Source organism: Epinephelus lanceolatus, chromosome 9 (assembly GCF_041903045.1).
Source record: "Epinephelus lanceolatus isolate andai-2023 chromosome 9, ASM4190304v1, whole genome shotgun sequence".
Classification (NCBI taxonomy): Eukaryota; Metazoa; Chordata; class Actinopteri; order Perciformes; family Serranidae; genus Epinephelus; species Epinephelus lanceolatus.
Genome location: NC_135742.1, coordinates 10,657,990 through 10,680,762, shown reverse-complemented (window position 1 = coordinate 10,680,762; position 22,773 = coordinate 10,657,990). Strand labels below are relative to the sequence as shown.

Below are 22,773 nucleotides of genomic sequence, written 5' to 3'. Positions count from 1 at the left end.
ATGTTCCAGTAAATTATTCACATCTGTTAGCAACTCATCAGACCAATAATTAAAAAAATATGCTCGAGGACAAGTTGCAAATTTTAAGTAAAGATAAATAAACCTTTTAAAGAACACACAGATGACTGGATGGGTGGATGAATGTGCTGATTTTACTTGAATATAACTGAGGAATAAAAACTCCTGTTCCAAAAACAGCACTGACCTTGGCGTGAACAGCGTAGGAGGCCAGCAGCACAGAGGCCTCAGGTGGACAGTGAATCTCCTCCTCAAGGATCTTCTTCTTCACCTGCGGAGTTACCAAATATAATCAGCTTTGAGGCACTGCTAATTTTGCTGTCAATGTTTCCACCTGAATATCAAAGCCCTCTTCCTTCCACCTAACCTCTCTCACACAAAAATATATTCAGAACTTGCTAATGCAGTATGTTCTGTGCCGTTTATGCCGCCCTTTCACCGAATTACTTTTTAGGTAATTGCGCCGTCGCAGACAAATTTCCAATGTCAGAATATAATCGAAAGGGTTTTACCTCAGCTGGTGCGCTCCAAAGACGTCGATCGTTTGGTGTGAGGGCGTCATAAAACTCAGTCTGAGCTGTTTCAAGTCAGTCTTTTTCTCATGTTGATGTTTCCACAAAATCATGTTTGATATTATGTTAAGTTTTTAGTCTTGGCTGATGCAAATACTGGAGTTCAATGACATGAACACTGTCAACAAACGCTGACAATAGCTGCGCTCTCTGCACCAAACACGAAGCAGCAAACTTGGTAGACTGAGGTGCAAGACTGTGAATGAGTCTCTGTTCTCTTGTACTGTGGAAAGGAAGCTGGTGGAGCTGTGGAGTGAATTTAGAGTGTATCAGATCCACCAACTAGCATTTCTTTTGGTAAGAAGTCCTAATTTTTGAAACGCTCACCTATTATTTCCACTGTCACCTCCTGCTAAAATAGCGTTTGAAGAAAGTTTGAAACAAATACAGTTTAGCTTTAAAGATTATATTGATGCCAAAGTGCCAAGAATACTGTCAACATATGACACCTTTTACCTTTCATTATTTAAAAGTCTTCTAGTGTACAATAGTTGTCTGTTTAATAAGCGGAGAGGCTTCTCACTGTTAAATTTTCTGACAGCACTGAAGACAAAATATCCAGTAAAGCTGCGTTTTGAGAGGAAACTATCATCTATAATAAAAATCAGGGCATCTGTTCTTCGTCCTCAGTCTGAGTGTTACATCTCCTTTATATTGATTTCCATGAGAGGAACAAAATGGTTCTTGTGAGATGAGGGACCTGAATCAGATTGACAGGCGATCTAACTTGACTCAAAAAAAAAAAAAAAAAAAAAAAGACTTGATACTTCAGAGAGAGGAGTGTCAGTGAAGGGTGAAACACAACTTTCTGACAACTGTGCTTCTGACAGCCAGAACTTTATTCCCTTAATTCCACTCAAATAAATAAATAAAGGAACCACATGCAGCTAAAACACTGCTCAGGCGCCACTTTTTAGTGGCCACAAAATCAGGTTATTATATGCTGCAAAGAGGGTAAATAAACTTCCGACTACACTGCTGCAGTACACTGGCACTTGCTCATTTTCGACTGGAAACAGGACAAACTCTAAAATAAATATTGTAAGACTTAAGCATCATTGCCACATGGGGACCTATTAGACACCAGAACAAGAGCTATACCTAAGCCAACATTATTTCATATGATCATTACGCTGCTCCAGGAATATTGCTTGCTACTCGGCAGAATATAATGACATGACTGAAATGTGTGAGGCCTTGAAAAGCTCCAAATTATAATTAGAGAGCGCCGCCCAGTTTTATAATTCATGTTTCCCTCTGTGCCCCTGAGCTAGAGAGCTGACTCTACGTGTGTGAATATACTGCTGTCAGTATGAGTGACAAATTCAAGGTTCACATCTGCAGTTTATAGCTTATAGAAAAAGCGGTTCATGTGTTGATTTAACTGTCATGGATCCCCGGTAATAACATGAATTCTTAAAATGGGTGGCAATCCACTTTAACAAGCTCCCTCCAGATTAAAGTGCTACATCTCGCCAGGTGTCACTGCCCGAGCTCCGTCATCTGTCAAACTAATAGAATCACAAACTTACAAAACTACATATAGAGCGCAAAGCCGGATTGTAAGGTTGGACGGAGCAAGCCGCACTTATATAAGTGGGCATTTTAATGCTTTAAACCTTATTATTTGCAGAGCCAGGCAGGCTGTCTCCTGCTTGTTTTGAACTAACAAAGGTGTGGAGCCAGAGGTGACAGCCCCTAATCGTGGTGAGCACTAAGAGGCTGCGGCTGCAATCTGGTTTACAAATGAGAGCGTGTTGCTGCCGAGATTGCGGGCCGAGGTGAGGGAGATGTGCATGTGTCAGTTTGTGTAGGTGGTCTAAAGTGTGTGAGGGGTGTGTGCGTGTGTTTGTATCCGGGTCGGTGATCATTTCTGATAAGCACTAATCCAGCTGTCATGCCTGTGACACTATCTGAACAGAGGCCTGCTCCTGACATTATGGGAATTAATGAGAGCAAAGTAATAAGGAGACAGGCGGTGCAAGGCACTGCGCATTTGTATTCTTCTCCGCTTGTAGCTGTGTACCACTTTAACTGTTGAGTCATTTGTCGGCTGTAGGTTTTTTGTTTTTTTTTAGCAAGGTTTCCCTCTGAAATAAATAAATTGCTTCAACTACCTCTAAACGGATTAAGGACACAGAGAGACTTTTTATGTGACTTAAGTGTCTCTATCCAAATGTACACAAGCACACTGCTGTCTCAAACTATATAACTAAACCATCACAATGGGCTATGAATGCTATGGGGGATGAGCATCCCATGGAGAATATGTCATTAACTTGGCCAATAACTGAGCCCTTAAAGCCTAATTGGTAATTGATAAATGTGGCTGGTAGCACTGGACGATGGGAGCACAGTTACAAATCTCATCTCTTGCGAGGAGAATGGTGCGGCAGGCTCTGCAGGAATTCCCTGGAGAGTATTAAGTGAAGAGAAAGGGCAGCGGTAATATGTTGTGCATTGATTCCACATGGCTGCACACAATCAGACCGGGACAATGGAAGAAAAAAAAGTGTATTACAGAGAGCTCAGCTCAACAACTTGTCAGAAACTCTGTGGACGCGTGCCCCCTGTTGGCACTGGATCAGAAGCCGCAGATTTGGCACGTCAGCCTGGGTGTGCGAGGGTGAAATGGATATTCCTAAATTCACAGAGCATTTTGAAGGCTTTTAAGAGTTAAAGATCAATTATCCTGCTCGCGCACACCTATTTTTATCACACACTTATTTCATCTGGCTCCTCAAAAGGATGACACCCACTTCTGAGAACTATTTTTTCTTTTAAAGTCTTGAACACAGCACCACTCGGGAGATTACGATCAAGGAAAGAGAGGTTTTGGAAGAAAAAAAAAAGTGTCTGCCCACTAGCCAAGCACTAGGCAGTTATTCACAGATTCTTCAGAGAGGCATGTTGGATTTCAGGTTTACCTGTAAGCCTGCAGCAAATTTTAACTTGGAGAGCAGCAGTGGAAGGAGACAATGTGTCAGTCAGTGAGTGTACATAAGGCCTTTATGGTAAGTTAGACATTAAGGAAACAGACAGGATGACGATAAGGTAAGTATATAAAGAGTATACCTAAAGCCAGAGGAAGAAGCTATACTGTAGCTAAAAATCAAATAATTTTCAATCTGATTTACTTTGACATGAAGAAAACACCACTCTCAATGTCAGCACAACAACAAAACAGAAGATTTATATGATTTATAGTCACCTGAAGGAAGAAGAGATGCTGTGTTATATCTTGCACCAGCTCCTCCTCTGCATTTTCAGGGTAAAACTTGGCCAGGAAGTGAAAGGTGATTGGTTCCTCCTTCGGTATCTCCTGATCCAGAACCTACGATGATAAACCAAAGAAATCAGCATTTGCACGGTGAAACGCTGCATCCCATTTCCACGCTCGCTACGTCTTTATCAACAGTGTTTACATGGGTCACGGCTGTTACAGAATCACTTACCCTCTTTTCCATTTTCAGCCAAGCAATTGTGTCCTTGACGTTGTACCGGAGCCCAAAAAACCACGTCTCCCTCAGTCCCAGAGTCCGGCACACCAAGTCAAAAAGGTCCTTTCCTTTCCACTTGAACTGGAACACATGAATGTTTAAGTCTTCTACAGTTTTATCAGAAAAGAAAAACAAAACATGCTGAATTACCAGAATTTGCTTAATTTGTTTACCCTGCAACAGACAAAAACTAGAATTACCACCCTGTGGTTTTATGCCTCAGCAAACAATTCAAGTTGCAATTACAGTTTAATCCATGGCTGTCCATTGACTTTTTGGATATAAAATGTCATCACTTCATCATTTTATCCTGTTACACATTGGTGTAAAATTTTGTCATGATTTGCGCATGAATTATTAAGTTAGGGCAAAAAACATGTTTGTGAGGTCACAGTGAGCTTGACTTTCGACCACAATTCAGATTCAGATAACTTTACTAATCCCACCAGGGGCAATTTAAGTGAACAGCTTGCCTTACACACATACTATAATATGACATACAGTAACATGTAGACACATAAATAAATGAGTAATCAAATAAAAAACAGAAATAAAAAATATGCCACGGTGTTCTGTGGAATAAAGGAATCTAAAAGTTAATACACAGATTGACATAAAAGAGATAAAAGCTATAATTTTTTTTTTTTTTTTTTTTTTACAGAGAATTTCAAAGACGAATAGCAGAGGGAATAAAAGATTTTGAATACAAGTAGGTAAAACGTAACGACGCTCTGACGGCAACAGAGGAAATTCGCCTGCAAGAACACGTCCAGAGAAAGCTAAATTTAGTTGTGGCTTTCTGGAGGATTTGTTGATTGCAAAAAAAGGGTCAAGTCCCGTTGTGTCACTCCTGTGACCTTAGAAACGTCTAAATGGCATTGGCATCTGCTCTGTCTGTCAATGTGAGGCTGTGAAACCAGCAGATAAATGAAAAACACAGGAGGCTCTCAATAAAGACTGATACATACAGCCCAGGATGACAGGACTGACGGAAAAGGAATTTAGTTAACGGAGAAGGTGAATTACAAGTCCACGACATTTGTGCAATATATGAGGATATTCCCTTACAGCCTTCTTGAGATATTCCGACAGACAAGGTCATAGTGACCTTGACCCTTGAACACCAAAATCTAATCAGTTCATTGTTGAGTTCAAGTGGACGTCTGTGCCAAATTTGATTAGGCATTCTATAGATATCGTGTTCACAAGAATGGGATGGATGGTTGGACAATCCAAAAACATAATGCCTTCAGCGCCAAGGCATAAAAACACTAAACTAAAAGCACAATGAGAACTCCGTCTGTCAGAGCTAAATATTGACAGTAAAATTCACATCATTTCCTGGCTGCCCCTGATGTGTATGATTTCGCAAGAGAACAGAGCCACTTAATATTTTATAAGGTTAAACACTGACAGCCCTTCATACGACGCTGTGCCTCCTGAATCGAGACATCCTGGCATTCCCATCATAACCTGGATCTCTGGTTCAAAGCAAGGAGCCATACATATTCTCCTGATCCAGCTGAGAGCTAGGAGACAGGCATATCAGGCGCACATAACCAATTTAGATAGCTTTCATTTCAAGCCTCTGAGCTAACTCACAGCGCAAGCTACTGTCAAGTACATTCTAGGTTAACGTGAAAAAAACTGAGTTAAAAAATGCCAGAAATGAGGAAAGCTGCAGTGGGAAATGGCAACAGGGGCCAATCGAAAAATCTATACACACTGCTGAATTAACATTTTGCCTATATGACCAATACATGTTAAATGCTATTTACAAAACCCATAATTGATACAATTATCATCCCAGGACAGAAAATAGAAACCTGCGACTAACATTACGCTGCTCTGTGTAATTACCAGCTGCAAACTTTGGTGGGGTTCCTCCCCTTTAAATACAGAGATGGTGTCTGCAAGTCACTGTGATGCCTTTTAGTTTTGGTATCAACCAAGTCGTGTGCTAAACCAAAAACACTGCATGGAGGACAAAAATACATATTGAAACCAGCATAAATCTGTGTGTGCGTGTGAGTGTGAGTGTGTGTTTTACTTCACACTGCAGGATGATTCATCCAGCATTGCAGCAAGTCTTACCCTGCACTGAGCTGTGCCACTGACTAAAATGTTCATGATTTCATTGCTGCATAAGACGGAGATAAATTATAAGATATATGGTCTCCAGTAGAAGAGACCCACAGTGCTGCTCGCGTTTGTTCACAGTCACCTGCTGCCATCTAGTGTCTAGAAGTGAAACTGATATATATTAATGAGCGACCATTATCACTGTTGTCGCCTGGATCATCTCTGTAACTACATGCTACTTCAGTTGTCATTGCAGATTATGGTTAAGCATAGGATATGGTTAAAGTTGCATTGCAGTGCGTGATAACTAGTGACCTCAGTGAGAGAATTTAGATGCATTTGATGTGCTCAGGAAAACCTTTGATGCAAAGTTAAATGATATTATGCTCTCTCTCTCTCACACACACACACACACACACACACACACACATATACACACCTCGCAGCTGAACTCCATATCTGACTCCATCGTGCAGATCCTGACGTTGAAGTTTCTGGCTTGTTTTCTCATCAATGAGTTAAATCCCATTTTCGCTGCTAAGGCACTTGCCATGGCGAACAGCTGATGAACTCACTATTCACTTACTGAAAGTCGTTAATTCCTACAACCGGAGCGCACTGTCAGGGCATTGTGTTTATCATACTCTGTAGCGTAGGCAGCAGATGAGCCAGTTAGCATTCATTTGCTTAGTTATCAGGAGATAAGCACAGATGTGCATGTGACTGTCCAGCTTTACGAAAGCTCGTTCAAGTTGCATTAAAGTTTACATACAGCTTCCAGTGACATTTTTTAATTTATAAATGTCGCATACACATTATTTGCGATACTGTTGTGTCACGTTGGTGACAAAACAAAAAGTTTACATTAAGCACGGGCTGGTAAACAGTGTAGCTGCTGTCCCAGACTTGTTGCTAACGTTAGCTAGGTTTAACAGAAACTGTTAGCTAACTAACATTAACGTTAAATGTCCAATATAAGCACTTATCTTGCGCTAAAGTTGTACAACTATATACCGTAAATTTCGTTAACGTTTTCATCTACGCGTACGAGAAAATATTTATCCAATAAATCCCCTCTGGATAGTTCAAAACACTTCGGTTGCTGTATGTAAATTGTGCTGGTAACGAAGCGCTAGCTACCTGCTGCTAACCATTTGTTCGCGAGCTCATCCAAGATGCGATGCTGCGTTCAAGGGCCGCCTAGAATGTTGTAATAACAATGTAGCACACATTAATGACAATATCATAACAACTCAAAGGAGCTCCTTTAGGTCAGAGAGTGTGCAATTTTTGTATAACATTTAAATATTGAGAGGCTTTACGGCATTATTATATCACTGTGTTATACCATAAAGCTGTCACAGAATTAATTTTCAAATTATTTTATTGGTTTTTAAATCACTAAATGATCTTGCCCCATTTTATTTGGGGTAGTGTCTGGGGTACTAAACTTGTTTCTTTATCACAAATGTTTTGTTACATTTTATGCATGAATTGTGTTTTATAAATAGAGATAAAGATTATTATTATTATTATTATTATTATACAATATACTGTATGTAGTAACAAATTATTTGCTTACATTTGCTCTCCTCCTCTTTCTCTTTCTGACCCCAACCCTAGACCAATATTATATTATATTATATTAATCATTATTAAAAAAAAAAAAAAAAAAAAACAAGTCAGAGCAAACCATGTTCTAGGTGAAAATAATAATTTTAGAGCTGAAATGATTAGTCAGTGAATTGATTAGTAAATCAACATAAACCAGAATCAGAGTCAGAAATACTTTATTGATCCCTGGGGGGCAATTATGACTCATTACAGTTGCTCCAGTGTAATGAATAAAGAATTATAAGAATAATATTAAGAGTATGAGGTAAAGTTATGTAAATATAAAGCAATAAAATACATAAAATAGAAATGAAATGTGGATTATGCTACAATGTTTAACACTAGACATAAAAAGAGTGAAATATCAAAACTAAAATATGGGAGTGTGAGAATATAATTACAATATACACATCAATAGAATAAGACAACAATGGAATTAGAGTAAACACTAGAAATATGCACAGTGCATCTATTGTAAACTGCATCTATTTTGATAAGTTATTAATTGTTTAATTCCCTTGTTCTTGCTCGTCAGTTGTGAGACTTTGCAGCTTTTGTTTGTCTTATGTGATAACAATCTGAGTATTCTTGTGTTTTGGAGTATTGGTCAGACAAAAGGAGGAAATTGATTATGTCAACTTGGGCATTTAAGAAATTCTGGACATTTCTGACCACTTGAGGCCAAATGATTATCACAAAAGTAACTGACAAATAATTGTAATGACAATAACAGTCAGTTGCAAACCTAATTCTTTTTTTATTTGCAACACATTATGTTACAAGTTTTCTGTTCTTTGTTAAACCACTAATTCACTTCAGTGTCTTGTGTGTAAAAGACATACAGAATTGTCACTGACATAGGACATTATGAGTTTTTGGCTGCTGAAGATTTTACTGTACATTTCTCTATTGCTGTAAACTACTAGTCGGTTGGTCGATTGGTTAGCTGATATGCTCTTGTCCGGCCAAATTCTCATTGGTTGTACAGTCGCTGGTGTTGTGTATCCACCAAAGCCTTTCTTTTCCAAGCTAAAAACAGCAGTTGTTGTGGTTTAACACTTGTATGTATTCCCTGTTATAATAAAGACTCTGGTTGAATACATGCCTGTATTCCTGTGTAATGTCCGAGGAGCCTGAAGGCATCACAGCTTCCCTTTTCCTCCTGACCGACCAACCAATCACACTGCGCTACACCTCCTTCGCCCCGCCCCTAGCCATGCCCCCTGCGCCATAAATGGGCGGGGCTTGAGCAATGAGGTAATCGGGGTAAACAGTAAAGATGGCGACGTCTGTAGCCGGAGAGGGGCAACAAAGTCTAAATGGGATTATTTCCGAGCCTCAGACTGAAAAACTGACCGACCTGCCGACCGAGTTGCTCGAACACATCCTGTGCTTCCCCGTCCTCAAACATGTCGACATTTGTAACGTCTCCTGCTGCTGCAAGCGACTACACGACGTTTGCCACGGAAGAGGGAAGGTCTGGGGACACCAGTACAAACTCAGGTGCTGTGGGCTTTTATGTGGTATTTCGTCGGAGTTGCGGCTTGTGGTGGCTTTTCACCATTATCTGCCGAAACGAGTCTCCCGTGTCATTATTATATGTGTCGTTAGGAGCCATAAATCGCTCAACGTCTACTTCAATGTGGCTCCGTTAACTGCGAGCTCACAGGCACCCGTCAGCCGTTGACATTCTGCTGATGCACCAAATTCATCATCACGTCAGGCCAGTCTCAAGCTTATACTCTGCAGGCGGCTGTGAAGCGTGTAAATCTCAACCTGAAAATCTTCCATAAGTTGCAGCCAATTCTCATTTTCATCCAGATCAGCTAAAAATGAGTTTGTGTGACCTTGAATGTTACATGCTGCCTGTGAACTGCAGGACAGTGCAGCTCATGCCAAAAGCTGAGCCCTCCTCCGGACTCACTTGGCTGTTGCTCTGCTGTTTGCTTTTCTGTGTGCAAAGAGAGAGAAAAAAACACTGCAGCAGGGTGATAAATGATTTCATAGACGTGTCATTCACTGCTTGAGGCAAGACACTGATAAATTAATTCTGAGCATGCCCCAAAGTGTCACTGAAATAACAGTTTTACTGCCTTCATCAACAGATGGCCCAGGCTGCAGAGGTATTACCGTCAGAACGAGTGCTGTGACTGGCTCAGAGAATACAAAACACGCCACAGAGTTGGGATACAAATACGAAGGACCGTGGAATCAATCTCAAAGAGGTTCTTCACTGAAGTTGTAAGTAATCCATTTGTAATCAAGCATACATCATCATTATTACTATGTTACATTAGATTATGCTTTAAAGGTCCAGTGTGTAAGATTAAGGGGGATTTAGTGGCATCTTGTGGTGAGGATTGGCAATTGCAACCAGCTGAAACTTCTCCCAGTTAAAATTCCTTCAGTGTTCATTGTTCAGGAGATTTTAATCAGGCGCGTAATTATCCACAGAGGTCTCTCTCTCTTTCCATAACAAACAAAGCAGGTGATTAAAACTGGTAAAAACACTGAATAAAGCAGTTTCATGTTACAAATCAGTGTTTCTCCGACGCTGTTTGGCATGACAGAGTTGGGCCGCTAGTCCCAAGACCTGCTAATGTGTACTCACCTTTTTTCTCTGATAACTTAAGCCCGTTTCCACCAAACAGTTTTGGTATGGTACCTCTGGAACCAAAAGTAACCCTTCAGACATGGTACCTAGACCCTAGCTCCACTCAACGTCTCCATTGTAAACAGTACTCTTAAATGTGGGCGGGGTTGTTGTCACTCACTGCTCCGTCCAGCACTCACTGTATTTCCTCTTTTATCAGTCTGCTCCTCGTTTATCGTCCACAGAACGAGGCTGCAGGCCGACATTTTCAGAACAAAATAAAACAGGCTGCAGTGAGAGTCTCTCTCCATGGGATATTTAAAAATAGCAGCTTTGTGCATTTAGTCCTTCTCAGGCAAGCTCAGGGGTTTAGTGTCAAATGAATCGGATTTAGTATTTTCTCCAAGTGAGGAATAGAATATATGCAGTTTACATTATCCAGTTGAAATTAATATATATAAATGCTTGAAGATCCACTCATTACTAAAAGTATATGTCATCCAAGAGAGACAATAAAAACTAAAGTAGTGGTCAAAGTTGTCACAGTGAAATTTAAGGTGTGTCAATGGATTCATGTCGTCAACTCGGAGTATCATTACAAGTAAACGCTCCACCTTAAAAGTTGCCGGCAGTCGGCCGTGTGAATTAAGTTATTTTTTCTCAGACTCCAGCTGCTGTGAGAGGCAGCACAACATCTTTTCATTTTATAGTTACAGTTTACTAATAAAACTCTCCACAGTATGAACAGTGGTTACATGAGCCTCAAAACCAGCCACAACTTGTCACAGTGGAAACAGAAGAAAGCGTACTTAACTGTACCGTACTGTACTCTACTGCTTGGTGGAAACGGGGCCTTAATGTGTGCTCATCTCATTTCTGGTCCAGACGTTCAGGAGCCAGATAATCCGCAGAGGTCTCTTCCTCTCCAAAAAAAATGTAGGTGGTGATTTAAATTGATAACAACACTGAATAAAGCAACTTTACATGCATTTTTTCTTGTCAATGAAACAAATGTAAATGGCTTTATCTAAAGCCAGTGTTTGGTTTGTCCGTTCTGGGTTACTGTAGAAACATGTCAGTGCAACATGGCGATCACCATAGACAGGGACCTGCTCCTTTTGCAGATATAAACAGCTCATTCTAAGGTAAGGAAAACACAAAGATTGTTATTTTCAGGTGATTATACACTAAAGAAAACATACTTATTATATAATATTCCATTTCTCCCAGTATATCCCCCTAAATCCTACACACTGGACCTCTAAATAGATATAACAAAATGTAAAATGCATTCAGTTGGATCTGTAAAATCTGCAAATTTTCCTTTATAGATGCATTTTGAAAAATCATTATGTGTTTATGTGAATTGGCTGGCCTTTTGTGTGTGTGGTCTGTGTGTGTGTGTGTGTGTGTGGGCGCATGTTGGTGCAAGACAAACCGAGCTTTCTATGTTCCACACTAACCCAGAGATCTGTAACTCAGCCTTGCGTTGGCCAGGTGCTGGGAGACAGCTTTGCAGAGATCGAGTCACTCGGGATGCCGGAGCACTTCTGTGAAGACGAGCTCCTCTTCATCCTCAACTCTGACAAGAGGTAAGAGCGGCAGTGTGCGCACACAGTAAAACCTCCACACTTGCCACACTCTGCATTTTGCAATCATTAATGGGTTCGCGTGTTGATGTTGTTAATCCTCTTTGATTATGAAAGCTCTTGTTGTGTTGCACACTCCCGCCCTCCGACCGTTAATGTGTCTCTCTTCCGTTTTGCGTCCATCATCAGGAAAAGCTTGACCTTGAAGTACTATGCAAAGAAAATCCTTTACTTCCTGCGACAACAGAACATCCTGAGGAGTTTGAAGACCTTCTTGGAGCAGCCTGTGGAGCAGCAGTCGGCTTTAGAGGGTGAGGCGTGACTACATGTCATACAACTCAAGCTGAACCTGTATGTCTTGGTTATTTTGTGTTTAGCACCATAACTGCTTCACACGTCAGCATTTTGACATTTAATTTGTGTTTCCTCTGTGCTTTAATCACTGGGTGTGATAATGGAAAGTGATCTGAAATCAAGCAGATAAACTTTGATTAAAAGATCTAGCTTTCCTAATGAGGCTGTTATCAAAGGTCAAGTGCTTTTTATCTTGTAGTGATTTTAAAAGCATTAAAAATCCTTTGATTTCGACCCGACCAGACTGCTGTAATGCTCTGTATGCTGCTGTTAGCCAGGCCTCCCTCTCACACTTGCAGTTGGTCCAGAAAGCTGCAGCTTGCCTTTTAACAGAAACACACAAGCAAAAGTACATTTCCTCCACACCCGCCTCCCTTCACTGGCTCCCCGTGTGTTTTAGGATTGATTTTAAGATTTCATTGTTTACCTACAAATCATTAAAGGTTCAGTGTGTAAGATTTAGGGGGATTTAGTGGCACCTAGTGGTGAGGATTGCAGATTGCAGCCAGCTGAAATGTCCTTCAGTGTTCATTGGGTGTGTTCCGAATAGCATACTTTTTTTAATTTTTTTTTACTTTTAGCAGGTACTGCAGCGGCTCTGAAAAAGTACATACCGTTGCATGCAGTATGCACATAACAGCCTGAACTTTGACCCTCTTACTTGAATATCTGTTACCTTGGAGATAAAAGAAAAAGCCACTTACTGAGTTCGCCAGAGATGGAGATCAACCCAGAGAGCTCTGCTCTCAGATTGTACAGATTGTAGATTCTAATATATTATATTTGCGACAGTGAAATTAAATCCATAGTTTTCTGTCATTGTTATTTTTATAGTTATGTCCTGTTGTTGTTTGTAATATTTATGATTATTTTGTTCACTTAAACAATCAATATTCCTGTTATTACTGTTCAGCTGGTCGTCAGTTGCTTGAATGTGCTGTCATCCATCATTGCTACGTCTGACAGCTGTCAATCAGCTGTCATCTGTTTGCAGCTCAGTCGATGTGACGTATCGTCCGCTGTGCAGAGGATTGTAGGTCAGAATAGCCAGAAAAGCATGCTGGCTTGCATACAGCTAAATCCGAACTGATGTAGTAAAACATCCTGGTATTTTTGGCATACTGTTTTTGACATACTATGTATTGGGACATACTTAATTCTTTTCTGGCGTACTATATAGTATGGGGATTGGAACGCACAGATTGTGCACACCAGGAGCCAAATTATCTGCGAAGGTCTCCTCCTCCCCAAAACAAATGGACCTGCTGAGTTAGACGAGTAAAAACACTGAAAAAAGCAGTTTCACCTCACAAATCAGTGTTTTTCCGATGCTGCTTGTCGCAAATTGGCTTTGAACCATGGTGGCTGACACAAAAATGTGATTGGCTGTATCTAGAGTCAGTGTTTGGTTTGTCCTCTCTGGGGTACTGTAAAAACATGGCGGTGCAACATTGCGATCTCCTCAAATGAGGACCCGCTCCCTGTGTAGATATAAACTGCTCATTCTAAGGTAACACAAGTACTTATTATATTATATTTCTCCTACTATATCCCCCTAAATCCTTCACACTGGACCTTTAAATGGGCTTACGCAACCTTTCTCTCAAACGTTTATGACCATGTGTCGCTACAAGGTCACTCAGGTCAGCTGACCAGTGTATCCTTGTTTCAAGAGCAAGGTTGAAACACAGGGGAGGTTGCATCCCTTCAGCTGTAGCCCCCCAAATATGTAACAAGTTTCCTCTACATGTTGGGCTGGCCCCTACACTTCCTGTTTTAAAATCCTGTTGTAAAACACATCTCACTCACTCCCTATGAGCGTTGCCTTTCTATATTGTCGTCCATTTGTCTTTTAAAGTGTGTTGTATTTATTGTTTTTGCTATATTTTTGAGATGGGACAGCATTTTGGTCAACAGTTGTTGTTTTTTATTGTACTTTATAAATACATTTGGATTGGATTTTATATTTGAAGTTAATACAAGCAGCTTTACATCATGGCTTACCTCTCTTGGTCTTGTCTGCCTCTCCAGGTGCTGTACTGGTGGATCAGTATTGTAACCCACTGGCTGATGTGACATTGAACAGCGTATCTGCCCAGCTGGATGAGATAACGGAAAAAGTCAAGAAGATGCTGAGAATCAAGAATCCCTCTCACCCCAGCCTGCGTATGGCCCAAGGTGGGCTTTCAACACCAGCAATGCTCAGAATGAAAAGTTGCCTTTTTAAAGTTTTTGTTATTGTTTTGTTTTCCCAAAATGCATCAGCACTAGACTCTTAAAGCCTGAAGGCATGGGAATCTGTTCCCAGTACACTTTGAAAAAATCAATACCAGTATCTTTGGGCAAACATGTCAGCTGCACGAGATCCATATTTTTTTTTTACTTTCAGCCAAAGTTCATATGAAGTTTCATTTCTTGTGTGTGTCGTAGGCGACTGCTTTGTCGTAGAGGACTTTGAGCTCCAGAGGCAGGTGGTGTGCGCCCTGAACTCTGTCCTGTACGAGCAGCTCACATACAAAGGCAACGAGTTCGACTACTACAACCCTCTCAACTCTTACATCCACCAGGTAGATCTTATATAAAAAATGTGTTGTTAAAGTCACAAGCTTCAACTACAGTTTGATTCAACTGACTGGGCTGTCTTGTTTTCCTTCAGGTGCTACTACGCCGTACAGGCATTCCCATAAGCCTCTCTGTCCTCTACATGACATTAGCCCGGAAGCTGGGTGTTCAGCTGGAACCTGTCAACTTTCCCAATCACTTCCTGCTGCGCTGGTGCCAAAAACCAAGAGGGTATGTTTTGAAATGGTATCTCTCGAATTCTCTAAATGCAGTCATTCACATAGTTCATGATTGCAGGAGAAGAGCAGAGCTTTAATAATCAATTAATTCATTTGACTGTTTTCCTTTAATCACATCAATCTGATGCACTTAAGACATTAAAACTGTTGTATAAGATATCACTATGAACAAAACCAGTCTCCAGCACAACTGTAGAGATACTCAGTGCTGTCTTTACTTATTACACATTACATTGTGTCTTATAAGTGACCTGTAGGAAATGCAACCACATTGATTTCCATCCACATCAATCCCTAGCTCATATTCTCTTTATATGATTTGTGTATGAAAGGAACCCAGAATATGTTACCAGCATAATTCATTTTATCTTGTAGTAGATTTTGGCTGGTTTAGACGGTAACATCTGACAAATTATGAGGTATTTTTGGTGTCTTTTGGTGAAACGTAGATGGAGAATATTTGTATTTTAGTTTGTATTGCCGTGCACAAGTTGAATGTTCAATATTTGGCATTTGTTTTACTTATGACCTTAGTTATAAGTATAAGTGTAGTTGGGGTGGGGGAAAAATCGATACAGCACAGTATTGCAATATTTGTGTGTGACAAAATCCTATCATCACACAGTGCAAAGTATCGATTTTTCTATTATATGAATTATTAATAATATAAATACAAATTAAACTTTAGGTAACCTACTTGAATAATACAATCAGCTGTTTTTTCGTTTCACTATTTTGCTGCGAAAAAAAATTACTGAAGCGAGACTGTAAACGTTTTCTCATTAGATAAAATAGATGTTGACAAAGTTTTCCTTTGGAGACATAAATTAAAGTTGAAAAAAGGTAATAAATCGCAATATACTTTTTTGCAATACTCTGCATATTTCAACACGTTTAAAATCGCAGTAATAACGTATCATTGAGCCTCTGGTGATTCCCGCCCCTATCGTGTAGCCTTGCCACACTTTCAGGAACTTGCTCCAGTCTGTTATATTGGTAGTTCTTCACACATACATTGATGGTATATTGGTTATTAGAGGGTTAAGGTTATGATCTGGTTGAATACTCAATCGTGATTGGCTGCAGCGTGTTCTTTAGTTCCAAAAAATGGACACCTGCTAAGAACATCCAGAGAAACATCTTTCAACAGTTTGAAATAAATTAGCTGGCTTCGTAGTATCACTGTCATCTGTTGGTGAAAATCTTGATATTGATTTGGGGACAATGCTGAGGCCATGGCTAGTCTTTTTTTTAAACATACTGTCTAATTATATTTACTGTTTGTGAACCGTACGCAATGTTATTGACTTTGAATCTTGCTAGCATAACGTTAGCTTTCTAGCTCGTAGCTGAGCCCAAGGACTCTATGAGCTGAGTGGACTAGAAATATCTCACAATGCTAAGTCGAATCTAAGGTGTAGTAAATAACATTTCAGTTGCATAAGAACTTGATGGGATGGTTATGATTGTTCCAGGCATTAGTCAAACCCCAAACTGAGTTATGGTTTGTGAAAAACTTAAGATTTTGAATGCAAAACTTTTGAAAATAAGGATAAATGGTCTGAAGTTTTTTTTTCATTGGCAAGTGACCACAGTAAGTTGGCTAATGCCCTTCAAGGTGTCTTCATTTGGGAATTAATGGACTCCACCGAAGCAACTGTCCGACGCACAGGCCTCCCCATCGTCCATTAATTCCTGGTAATGGACTCCTCAATGGGCATTATCCCTTACTGAAGACGAAATTGTGATGATTGACAGTTAAATAGATTTATTTAACTTTGTCCCTGCAGGAGTGAGGACATCTATGACTTTGTCTACATTGATGCCTTCGGTAAAGGCAAACAGCTGACAGCCAAGGAGTGTGAGTACCTCATTGGCCACCAGGTGACGGCAGATTACTACAGTGCCATCAGCACCACCGAGGTGCTGCTCAGGATGGTGGGAAACCTGCTGAACATCGGTAAAAGAGGGTAAGAGAAACTGGACACCTGACTGTCACTGCTGAGTATCTTCTGCTGGAGAGTTGAGTTGGTGGATGGCTGATGAGTGGTCGAGGAATGTTGTCTAAAAATTGAATAAAGAACTCTTAGAATTAAAGGAATAAATAAATGTAATGTTCTGTTGTATAACTTTACCTGCACTGTGTGGTTCCTTTCAGGGAAGGCAATGAAAAATCCTACCAGCTGCTGAGAGACTCTCTGGACCTCTACCTTACTATCAACCCAGATAATGTGCAGTACCTGCTGCTGCAGGCACGTCTCTACTTCCACCTGGGCATATGGCCAGAAAAGGTCAGCACACACAACTTAATGCTTTTTTTCTCATGCTCTAATTGCTCTCAGTTCAGTAAAATATGAACCGTCACTCAGCACAAAGCACTCATTACTAATCCCTTTGTACTTCACCTAACCACACTGTCCACTGATGTTTGTCTTCTGTCCCAGGTGCTAGACATCCTGCAGCACATTCAGGCATTGGACCCCTCCCAGCACGGGGCAGTGGGTTACCTGGTGCAACACACGCTGGAGCACATCCAGCACAAGAAACATCCAGTTACACCTGAGGTGAAGAAGCGCAGCGCCCCAGAACACCTGGAGGTCCAGTATTCAGTCGGCCTCATCATGAAACACAAGAGGTGGGTCACACTAACATGTAGCGCAGCGGTCCTCTTCTCTGTTAACAAATCTGTTTGCAGTCTTATCAAGAAGAATACTCAAGTGTGTGTCCTGTCACATCTCCTCCACCAGGTCAGGATATAACTGTGTGATCTACGGCTGGGACCCAAAGTGCACCATGAGTCAGGAGTGGATCACCACCATGAGGGTCCACCAGCTGTCCAACGGGGCCAACCAGCCTTTCTACAACGTCCTCGTGCAGGACGGAACATGCCGCTACGCCGCACAGGGTATGGCTCATTTACACCGGCACAGTGATGAAAAATATCCTTAATGTTAAAGATTGTTTGCTGGTTGTGTGATGACTTATGAAATTTAAAAAGTTTATACATCATAAATATGTATATGTTTCTGATAAATGCCCGTGGGAAGGAATGAATCATTAAACTGTCCTGGCACCAGCTACTAATAAATCAAGTGGCCAGATATAGAAAAATAAATCAGGGTTTGCCAAAGTCACAAAGTTCACGATTATGTCTTTTACTCTTGCAACAAGGCGTTGCAAGAATTCATGTATGAGGCCAAAAATCAGAACCACTCTAAACCTAGCAAGCATAACTTTATGCACATAGCAGTGCTGTGTTTTGGGGGGAGAACATTTCGAATTGCAGAAGTGGAATTAAACTGGAACATGTAGCATACTGATATCTTATCTACTAAAAACACATTAAAAGGAAACTGCTGGCTGATAAGACGAGAGGAAGTCAGCAGGAAAAACAATGCAAAACCTAAAGTTCTCATACACTATAGAGATAGACTGTTAGAGCCAGGGGCCAGGGGCCAGGTCCGCTACCTTTTTTTCATTATGTCCTGTTGGCCTTTACCTTGGGCCATCACAAGTTGATTGTGAACACCCCCAACTTGGAGCCGTTTGGTCTCAGGGGGCCCAAAACTCCTATTTTTGGGACATATTTCTGGCGAAATGATGTAAATGCAAATATTAGGGCACTACGGTGGCATTAATAATCATACAAGCATGAAATTTGGCAAGGAGTATCCTGATGCAAAGGGGAAATAAAATAGCAAAACAAGATTCTGGGGCTTGCTGCCACTTTATATCAAAATATCACACACAACATCCCCCCAACAAAACAAAAAAATGGCAGTTAGTTTGACAAATTCTCATCAGAAATGATTATTTTTCATCACTTTATGTTTCACTGCTTTACTTGTACATAGAAAACTTCCCACGTTGCTAAGCTTCAATGTGAGCCCAAGTCGACCTTTCTATCTTGGAAATTACCCCCAACTCGAGGCTGTTTGGTGAATTTTGAAATTGTCAGAAATGGATTCAGCATCCTCAGTAACCCCCAAAACCAGTCCAATACTTGCTGAAATGTAGTCTATATAGGTGATAATGCTAATCAGTGCTAATTATGCAAAATTTCCCAACATATTCAAGTTAGCATGTGGCAGTGTCTAAATGCTGGGGACCTATTCTGCACATTTCTAACATAAAATTTGGGGAAACTCACTTCACATATTGCTGACAACTGGAAGGCTAGTGACTGAAAATTCTTTTTGCAGCATTTTGCTCTTAAAGCTAACGTAACTCCACAGCGTTATATTAGTAGTGTGATGTGAAGTTCATGATGTCTTTGTTGTAGTCACTGTTGATGCATTATTCAGCAAGACTGACATATAGGAAACAAAGCCTGCAGACTGGTCTAAGGCCGATGCATTAGTGGTGCTGCATCACCCTTTTTTGGTGACTTACACATTTTCCCCACTTAAGAAAGCTCCTCCCTAACAGGCTGACTCATACACTCCCTTGTGCTTACCTGCTCACTCTGCCGCTCAGTCTGCTGAAGCTGCTGCTGCTACACAGCTTTCATTGTTTGTACGTGTTATCTTTGTCCTCTCCACCACCTCGACTTTCACCTACACACTCTGTTCTCTACAAAGCCAGAGGGAGATTTGTATCGATCAGTCCCTGTGCTCTCGTCTGCTCCTCGGGCAGAAGATGAGAGCAGGAAGTGAGAAAACATGAAGTTGTGATGCCGAAATTAATTACACCTGACATGTTCTTGATAAACTCAGTATTTCGATATGTGAGTTGTCTGTTTGACTTGGGCTTGTATGTATACCGTAGCCCCGTTTCCACCATGCAGTATGGTACGGTTCAGTTTGATACACCACTGTGGACGATAAACGAGGTGCAGACTTCCATCTTTGTGACCAGTAATGAGGAAATACAGTGAGTGCTGGACGGAGCAGTGAGTGACAACAATCCCGCCTTCATTTAGGAGTAGTGTTTGTGGTGGAAACACTAGGGTCCAGGTACCATGTCTGAAGGGTTACTTTTGGTTCCAAAGGTACCATACCGAAAGTGTTTGGTGGAAATGGGGCTTATGTTAATAATGGCGGAAACTGTAATGTTAACCTTTTTGTATATATATTGTCACACTATTCCATTGTTGTTCCTCAGAGAACCTGGAGCCCCACTCAGCCCCCCTGGAGATCGGCCACCCGGAGGTAGGACGTTACTTCTCAGAGTTCGCCGACACCCACTACGTTGCCAACGAAGAACTGCAGACACGATACCCAGAGGACATGGTTGAAACTTTGGGCACAGTGCAGGAGCTTTACCACAGACTGACACCTGGCTCTGGGAACCAGGAACAAGCTCCTGCCACAGACCAAAGCAACCACCAAGCCATGCCCATGTAGCGAAGTAGCTGTGTCCAACACCCTGCTGACCAGGGCTAACTAATTACTGGTCACCTGTTCTCAACTCACAGTCCACTTAGCTGTTGCTTTGTTTCACATACTCAAGACCAGGATACGTGTAATGGAGAGGAACACACAAAAGTGATTTACAAATGTGGTTTTGTATCACAGTCAGCTTCATGTGCAGGTCTGTAAAGATTTATTTTAACTTTTCCATGTCTGGAAAGTTGACAGCGTGACCAAAATGTATGGAAACATTTACGAAACACATATCTAAATATTGTAATGCATTTGTTGTGAAAACAAAGCTCAAACTATGGAGTGTTATCCAGGATGCAGGAAATCCAGTCACAAAGTTTAGTTTGGAAAAAGTATGAAAACTCAAAGTAGTGCTTAAGTCGACACCTTGGAGAAAAAAGAATGTAGGCTTAAAGTACACAGCTAAGTGGATGAGTCAGTTCAGGATGGGTATCCAGATACTGTAAATCATCCTTTACCTAGAACCAAGGAATGCTCCTTCACCCACACCTCTCTGCACCCAGCACCAGTCAAACAAGCCCCCCAGCATTTAGTCCAACCCCTCCAGTTACAGTGCCACACAGAAGACTATAAAGAAAAAACTTTGTAAATTGACTTGTACTTTTAACTCCCCATCTTTTAATCGAGTTTCATGCACTTCAGAAAGTTTAACTTTCACATTTCTAGATTATCTTGTTTTTTTTTTCTGTGTATATTTACAAGTGAAACATGTAGGATGTCGTGGCTCATCAGTGTCGCCGAGCTGTTAATGGAAAAACAAAAGAGGAACCAATAAGGACACCACTGACTTGAAACACAAATGACTGTGAGCTTTGAGGAAACTACAACAAAAATAAAGCGTTTCAAGTTTTTTTCTAGTTTCTCTCTGTATTCATTTTACTTCTTTCTACTAAAGGTACAGTTGAATCTCATTGCCAGGTCATTGGTGAGACCTAATCAACTATCTTTCCTAGAGCTGGGTGATATGACTGTGTACGATATATTTTCAAGCAAGATATAAACCACCGTATATATCGATATAGGGTAAAGTAGCGTTACATAACACATCCGCTTTAAACGAACCCTGGTCCACTTCCACGGATAGTTTGGTTTGCTTGGAGTAGTGTGAACACTCATTCCAACTCTGGTGCGGACCAAACAAGCGACCCCTGCTCCTCTTGAAAACTGGGGGTTAACTCCCAGTTCACTTACAAGTGAACCCTGGTGCGGTTGGCTTACAGTGGGATATGCAAACGGACTTTCCAGCCAACCAAAGAGTGGAAGTGATGTAGAGTGCAGTGCATTTTGGTGTTTGGTGGTTTTTTTGGCTGAAGCTGGCTGAAGGGGATGGATTTCCATTCTTGGTCCTGGCCATTCGATGAGCTGGGTTTTCTTATTCCTCATGCTTTTTTTTCTTCTCGGTTTGGTCCACTTTAAAAAGTGCAGTGTGAAAGTGAACCAAATGAAGGTGTGAAATTTTTCAGCATTCCCCACCCAATCAAGCCGAGTCCCCTGGACTATCCTGGTGTGAATGCACTCTAAGAGAGACTCAGAGCTGCTCCTCTGTTTAATCTGTCTGTTGATTAGTCTACAGTGAGACATCGGTCTATATGTTGCACGTGCTACGCTAAATCAGTCTGTGAGGTGAATGAAATTACGGCAGTAGCACACGCACAATCCAACGCTGAGCTGCCAGTTTGTGTGTGAGGAGGATCATAGTGTGTTGCCGTTTATCTTGGGAGTTGAAGTCTAATGTGTGACACTGAGACAGCGCCTGGATGCAGGCGACAGATGTGTTTAAAAAATGCAGCGACAACACAGACGTTTTATATAGGAGACATATATAACACAGCCAAGGTGTCTTGCTCCTTCCCTCCCTTGAACCCGGCACAAATATGATTAATAGCCTAAATAAATACAAATATTTAAATCGTTTTCAGCACTGGATTCATTTGAAAGGCCGTGGATAACAAAAATCTTTGTGGGGGGAGTTTAAAAGTTGATTGTTTCAAACCTACTTGATAATTTTATACTCATAATTTTGTGCCCTGTGCTACAAACCTTTAAACCTCTGTATCTCCAGTGCTATGTGAAAAAACTTAACGTACAGCCCTGCTATTTATTTTAAATAATTTTTCATTTATATGTTGTGCAGCTGCATATTTTCACACAGGGGAAAAAAAATCTGCCTTTGCATTTTATTTTGATCACAATCTGTTTTTATAAACGTGCATGTGACATCTTAAATGTGGCTTTGGCTTGCAGCTGAAAAGATGTAGATAATTTC

The 22,773-nt window shown here is 40.9% G+C and overlaps 2 protein-coding genes across 3 annotated transcripts in view; one reads left to right on the top strand and one right to left on the bottom strand.

Moving 5' to 3' along the window:
• Positions 1-7,352, bottom strand: part of nf2a (NF2, moesin-ezrin-radixin like (MERLIN) tumor suppressor a) — a 42,575-nt gene extending 35,223 nt beyond the window's left edge. Inside the window, exons 1-4 of the mRNA XM_033620357.2 lie at positions 6,612-7,352; positions 4,046-4,171; positions 3,802-3,924; positions 206-289 (exon numbers count right to left, since the gene is read on the bottom strand). Coding sequence (XP_033476248.1) covers positions 206-289; positions 3,802-3,924; positions 4,046-4,171; positions 6,612-6,725 — 447 coding nt within the window. The 5' untranslated portion in view covers positions 6,726-7,352. The remainder of the gene's footprint in view (positions 1-205; positions 290-3,801; positions 3,925-4,045; positions 4,172-6,611) is intronic.
• A 1,673-nt stretch (positions 7,353-9,025) lies between these two features.
• On the top strand, positions 9,026-21,364 carry fbxo21 (F-box protein 21). 2 transcript variants are annotated; one of them, XM_033618459.2, is made up of 12 exons: positions 9,026-9,289; positions 9,892-10,027; positions 11,877-11,971; positions 12,158-12,279; positions 14,354-14,500; positions 14,753-14,889; positions 14,979-15,115; positions 16,914-17,093; positions 17,282-17,414; positions 17,568-17,758; positions 17,871-18,028; positions 20,227-21,364. In XM_033618459.2, the coding sequence occupies exons 1-12, from the start codon at positions 9,066-9,068 to the stop codon at positions 20,466-20,468; spliced, it is 1,902 nt and encodes a 633-aa protein (XP_033474350.1). In that variant the 5' UTR covers positions 9,026-9,065; the 3' UTR covers positions 20,469-21,364. The 2 variants fall into 2 exon arrangements, with proteins under 2 accessions (XP_033474350.1, XP_033474349.1); XM_033618458.2 differs by having other exon boundaries at positions 11,862-11,971.
• The last annotated feature ends 1,409 nt before the right edge of the window (positions 21,365-22,773 follow it).